Below are 6,388 nucleotides of genomic sequence, written 5' to 3'. Positions count from 1 at the left end.
GTAATTTTTGGCCAGGGCTGGGTTTGAACCCGCCACCTCTGGCATATGGGGCCAGCATCCTACTCCTTTGAGCCACAGGTGCCACCCACAATATAGATTTTTTTACAGAAGAGTAAAATTTATCATTAGCAAATACATTAACCAAATATATTACATTTTTTTAAAAAAGAAAAAATAATCAATTTGATTTCACCTTTTTCTTTTTCTTTCTTTTTTTTTTGAGACAGAGCCTCAAGCTGTCCTCCTGGGTAGAGTGCCATGGCATCACAGCTCCTAGCAACCTCCAACTCCTGGGCTCAAGCAAGTCTCCTGCCTCAGCCTCCCAAGTAGCTGGGACCACAGGTGCCTGCCACACCTAGCTATTTTTGGTTGCAGCCATCATTGTTGTTTGGCGGGCCTGGGCTGGATTCGAAGCTACCACCTTAGGTGTGTGTGGCTGGCGCCCTAGCCACTTGAGCCACAGGCGCTGAGCTGATTTCACCTTTTTCATTTGAAATGAATAAAAGAGAATGTATAAATCTCTGTATGCAGGCCAGCGGTAGTGGCTCACACCTGTAATCCTATCATTCTGGGAGGCCAAGCCAGGTAGACTGCTTGAGCTTGTGAGTTTGAAACCAGTCTGAGCAAAAAGCGAGACCCCCACCTAAAAATAGAAAGAACTGAGGCAAGAGGATCCCTTGGTTGCTGTGAGCTGTGACGTCATGGCACTCTACCCAGGGCAAATTGGCTTGAGACTCTGTCTCAAAAAAACAAACAAAGACTTATGTTACAATTTGAAATGTAAAGATAACACATCTTAAATACCACTAATTTGAACTTTTACAGAGTTTGATTAAGATATTTAAGGAAACCTATCTAGGATGAGTTTTTTGTTTTTTTTTTAGAGACAGTCTCACTTGATAGCTCCTGGTAGAGTGCTGTGGCATCACAGCTCACAGCAACCTCCAACTCCAGGGCTTAGGTGATTCTTCTGCCCCAGCATCCCAAGTAGCTGGGACTACAGGCGCCCGCCACAACACCCGGATATTTTGTGTGTGAGTGTGTGTGTGTGTGTGTTTTTAGAGACAGAGTCTCACTTTATTGCCCTCCGTAGAGTGCTGTGGTGTCACACAGCTCACAGCAATCTCCAACTCCTGGGCTTAGGTGATTCACTTGCCTCAGCTTCCTAAGTAGCTGGGGCTACAGGCACCCACCACAATACCCAGCTATTTTTTTGTTGCAGTTTGCCCAGGGCTGGGTTTGAACCCACCACCCTCGGTATATGCGGCCAGCGCCCTACCAGCTGAGCCACAGGCGTTTTGTTGCAGTTTGGCAGGGGCTGGAACCCAACACCCTCAGTATATAGGATTGGCACCCTACCCACTGAGCCACAGGTGCCGCCCTCCACGATGGTTTTCTATGGAATAAATAAATAATTAAGAAAAAACATCAAAGGGGTAGCACTAAAAGAAAAAAAGGAATATTTGTGCTGAACACATAATAAGTAAGTCTAAATTCATCTTACCGCCCATATTTTCCAATCCTTTGATCACAGTCTCTTTGATCTGTAATCAAAATAACTAGATTTAGTATTCTTTAAATTTCAATGTTTCTCTAACAGTTTCTAGTTTTGCAAAAGGTAACAATATACTTTCTGTATAAAAAACAGATATTCTTTATTCCTTGTAGGTAGTCCAGAAAAGTTTCTCATCCATTGATTTTTCAAAATAAAAATCCTATTTTCCCTTTAATCTTCAATTTGTAGCAGATCACAAACTATACACCCTCTTTAAAAAAAAAAAAAAGCACTTACAACTTTGTACATTTCAAGAACATCCTAGGTCAGATTAGGTGCAGTGACTCACGCCTATAATCCCAGCACTTTGGGAGACCAAGACAGGAGGACCACTTGAAGCCAGGAATTGAAGACCAGCCTGAGCAATATAGTGAGACCCCCATCTCTACAAAACTTCAAAAGATTAGCCAGGTGTGGTGTGGCCACCTATCATCCCAGATACTTAGGAGGCTGAGGCAGTAGGATTGCTTGAGACCAGGACTTTTCAGTTGCAGTGAGCTATGATGACACCTCTGCACTCTAACCCAGGAAAAAGATTGAGATCCTGTCTCAGAATAAAGAAAACATCCTTGGTCAGGGTATCCAGTCATCTGGACCCTAGATTAATGACTCCTGATTCTCAACCAAGTAAGAAATAAATAAGAATGTCCAGAGAGGGCAGGAAAGAAGTATAGTGAAGAGGTAAGGGTACTACTGGGAGGTGCTTATATGAGTTTTGAGAAAGTATAGCTGTCTACCCATGGTAACATTCCATAAATAATTGTTAAATTAATGAATATTATAATTTTCTATTTGAAGGGAAAACTCTTGATTTGGTAAGATAATCTGTGGAAAGTAAATCTCTAAAAATTTAATTTTTTAGATAGATGAGGAAGAGTTTCTCAATCAGGAGGTTACACTCATCTGGGAAGCATAATTTTTTTTTTTTTAAGACAGAGTCTCAAGCTGTCACCCTGGGGTAGAGTGCCATGGCGTCATAGCTCACAGCAACCTCCAACTCTTGGGCTTAAGTGATTCTCTTGCCTCAGTCACCCAAGTAGCTGGGAGTACAGGTGCCTACCACAATACCTGGCTATTTTTTGGTTGCAGTTGTCATTGTTGCTTAGCAGGCCTGGGCCAGGTTCAGAGCTGCCACCCTATGTGTATATGGCCAATACCCTGCCGACTGAGCTACAGGAGCTACCCGTGCAAAGTATAATTAGCTTAACAATATTCAGTATGCTTTTCTTTTGTTTGTTTATTTATTTATTTATAGACAGAGTCTCACTCTGTTGCCCAGGCTAGAGTGCTGTGGCATCAGCCTAGTTCACAGCAACCTCAAATTCCCGGGTTCAAAAGATCCTCCTGCCTCAGCCTCCTGAGTAGCTGGAACTATAGACACCAACCATGATGCCCGGCTAATTTTTCTGTTTAATAAAGATAAGGTCTTATTTTTTTTTTATTTTTTGAGACAGAGCCTCAAGCTGTCCCCCTGGGTAGAGTGCTGTGGCATCCCAGCTCACAGCAACCTCCAACTCCTGGGCTCAAGCGAGTCTCCTCCCTCAGCCTCCCAAGTAGCTGGGACCACAGGCGCCCGCCACATCGCCCGGCTATTTTTTGGTTGCAGCCGTCGTTGTTTGGCAGGCTGGGGCTGGATTCGAACCCACCACCTTAGGTGTATGTGGCAGGCGCCTTAGCCACTTGAGCCACAGGCGCTAAGCCAATGAGGTCTTACTTTTGCTCAAGCTGGTCTTGAACTCTTGAACTCAAGGGATCCTCCTACCTCAGCCTCCAAGAGGCTAAGATTTCAAGTATGAGCCATCATACCTGGCCTTGTAGGAATTTTTATAATGAAACTAATATGTTTGCTATAAATAAATTCAAATAATACAAAATTATATCAAGTAGTAGGAAGAATTACACTGATAAAGAACAGATACAAGTTTTACCTTTAATTTTCCTTCTTTAAACCAGTGACTCAGCTGTAGAATGCCAGGCTCAAATCTGTCCTTATAATTTAACACCATAAATCTTTCTCTGCAATGGGAAGAAAAGAATAAAGATCAGAGATTTTAATAAGAGTGACAGTCAAAGATTGCATCATTCCAGAACTCTACTATCTGTTAATCCTCAAAATATTAGGACTTAATCACAACGAATCTGGTCAGATATAGTTTTAGATGTATGTACTATTGTTTTTGTCTGTCCAGCACCTACAACACCATTTGGTAATAGCTGCTGAACCTGGTAATAAGGGCAAAGGAGAAGAACATACCTTGTGATATTTCTTTCTTTCTGAACTGCCTCTATTGTAGGGGGCAATGGTGGAGGATAAGGCACATCTTTGTTGTACTGAGAAATCTGACCACATAGGATGATGTGGCTGTTCTGATTCATCTGTAAAGAGAAAACTAACTGATGGTTACACCCTAAGATGCAATGCCTTCCCTATGTTACAGATTTACGGCTGCCTCAATGAAAGCCTCCTTGAGTGTTAAATCTAATCCTTTTTTTTTTTTTTTTTGAGACGGAGCCTCAAGCTATCCCCCTGGGTAGAGTGCCATGGCATCACGCTCACAGCAACCTCCAACTCCTGGGCTCAAGCGAGTCTCCTGCCTCAGCCTCCCAAGTAGCTGGGACTACAGGCGCCCGCCACAACGCCTAGCCATTTTTTGGTTGCAGCCATCATTGTTGTTTGGCGGGCCCGGGCTGGGGATTCGAACCCGCCACCTTAGGTGTATGTGGCTGGCGCCTTAGCCGCTTGAGCCACAGGCGCCGAGCCAAATCTAATCCTTTATTGTCAGTTGAGTTCATTTTAAGATCGACCCGTTATACATATTTAAGAGTTTTCATTAGCCAGAAATAAGTCCATTCCAAAAAAACATAGTGGCAAGGGCGGTGCCTCTGGCTCAAAGGAGTAGGGTGCTGGCCCCATATACACTGGAGGTGGTGGGTTCAAACCCAACGCTGGCCAAAAACTGCAAAAAAAAAAAAAACATAGAGGCAAATCAAGTTTGGTAATTAGCAAACAAATTACATTAGTTGCTGCCTCTTTTAGTAGTGGTAGTATGTTTCTATGGATTTAAATAATTTAACCTCAACTGCAAATAATTTTTCACAGAGGAAAAGACTCTGCAATGTTAATAGCTCATATTGACCTTTTATAACATTGTTAATAAAAACATATAAATACCTGATATCTATGAAAAACTCATTCCCTACCCAAAGTCTGGGGCATGGCTGGTCAAGGGTGAGTTAAGGGCCAGAACATTACCATTTCAACAATGTAACTGTAATTTTTCACAAAATAAACTGAAGGTGAAAAATATAATATTGCTAGCAAAGAACAAAAATTGAAGTTCATAGTGCAAACCTGCAAGCAAATGGAAGCAAATATCAGCAAGAACTTTTGTATAAGAAATACAATACTGTTACATTGTCACAATAAACTCTACAATTTCATAAAGTTTTTTTTCTCAGATTAGGTAAAAAATAACATGCAAAGAAAAAGCAATATTCAATTTATAAGCAAAGTATAAAACAACCTGACTTATCACTTTATCACTGATGTCACCGCCAACATTGTCAAAATAAATGTCCACTCCAGCTGGGCATAATTCATGGAGTTGTTCTGCCACATTTCCTTTTTTATAATTAATTGCATTATCAAAGCCCAATTCAGAGGTCAAAAGAAGGCATTTCTCATGTGTTCCACAAATTCCTACCACTCTGGAACAACCCAGCAAATGGCCAATCTAGAGGGAAAATTTTTGAAAGTTGAGTGTCTTTATATAAATCAATATCATCACATTTAAATGTAAAAATGTGGCCTTATATAAGATAATACAAGTATGTGAGAGTGTTCATCACAATTTAGGTTAGATTACATTGCTTTTATTTTATTTATTTCTTTTTTTGAGACAGAGCCTCAAGCTGTCGCCCTGGGCAGAGTGCCGTAGCATCACACCTCATAACAACCTCCAACTTCTGGGCTTAAGCGATTCTCTTGCCTCAGCCTCCCAAGTTGCTGGGACTACAGGCACTCACCACAACGCCTGGCTATTTTTTGGTTGTAGTTGTCACTGTCGTCTTGGCAGGCCTGGACTGGATTTGAACCTGCCAGCTCTGGTATATGTGGCCAGCACCTTAGCCTCTTGAGCTACAGGTGCCAAGCCTACATTGCTTTTAACTAAAAGTAATTTGAAGCCAAAAAACTTAAGGCAGACATAATGTCATCCTTTAATTGAATAAAATCAGTCTTACAAATGCTCTCTGACTTGAGATAAACTCATCATTAGTTGAAAACATTTTAAGTCAAAAATGGATTTAATACACCTAACCTAATGGGTATCATAGCTTAGCCCGGCCTACCTCAAAAGTATTTAGAATATTTATATCAGCCTACAAGTAGGCAAAATCATCTGATAACACAATACACTGTAGGGTACGGGTTGTTTATCCTCATGATCACATGGCTGACTGGGAGCCATGGCTTGCTACCACTGCAAGAGAGCATGGCATATCCTAATCCACGCAAAGATCAAAATTCAACCTTTGAAGCATTGTATCTACTGAATGTATAGGGCTTTTGCATCATTGTAAAATTAAAAACCCTAAACTGAACCATCAGAAGTCAGGGATCCTCTGTAGTCTGAATGCTAAAATCTTATAATTTAAATCTGATTTCCTGGTGGGACACAGTGGCTCATGCCTATAAGCCTAACACTGGGAGGCCGAGGCAGGTGGACTGCTTGGGCTCAGTAGTTTGAGATCAGCCTTAGCAAAAGTGAGACCCTCATCTCTACAAAAATAGAAAAGAAATCTAGCCAGGCATTGTCGTAGGCAGCTGTAGTC

The 6,388-nt window shown here is 41.5% G+C and overlaps 1 protein-coding gene across 5 annotated transcripts in view; it reads right to left on the bottom strand.

Annotated features, from left to right (window-relative positions):
* The window catches only part of PTGR2 (prostaglandin reductase 2), a 39,839-nt gene that overhangs the window by 1,699 nt on the left and 31,752 nt on the right, over positions 1-6,388 (bottom strand). For all 5 annotated transcript variants that reach the window (XM_023511507.1, XM_023511506.1, XM_003786901.3 and 2 more), the window contains 4 exons: positions 5,080-5,289; positions 3,810-3,931; positions 3,484-3,571; positions 1,505-1,544 (listed from right to left, as the gene is read on the bottom strand). In XM_023511507.1, coding sequence (XP_023367275.1) covers positions 1,505-1,544; positions 3,484-3,571; positions 3,810-3,931; positions 5,080-5,289 — 460 coding nt within the window. The remainder of the gene's footprint in view (positions 1-1,504; positions 1,545-3,483; positions 3,572-3,809; positions 3,932-5,079; positions 5,290-6,388) is intronic.

This window comes from Otolemur garnettii, unplaced genomic scaffold (assembly GCF_000181295.1).
Source record: "Otolemur garnettii isolate 467f Iridium unplaced genomic scaffold, OtoGar3 scaffold00020, whole genome shotgun sequence".
NCBI classification, from domain to species: Eukaryota; Metazoa; Chordata; class Mammalia; order Primates; family Galagidae; genus Otolemur; species Otolemur garnettii.
This window is presented reverse-complemented; position numbering and strand designations above follow the sequence as displayed.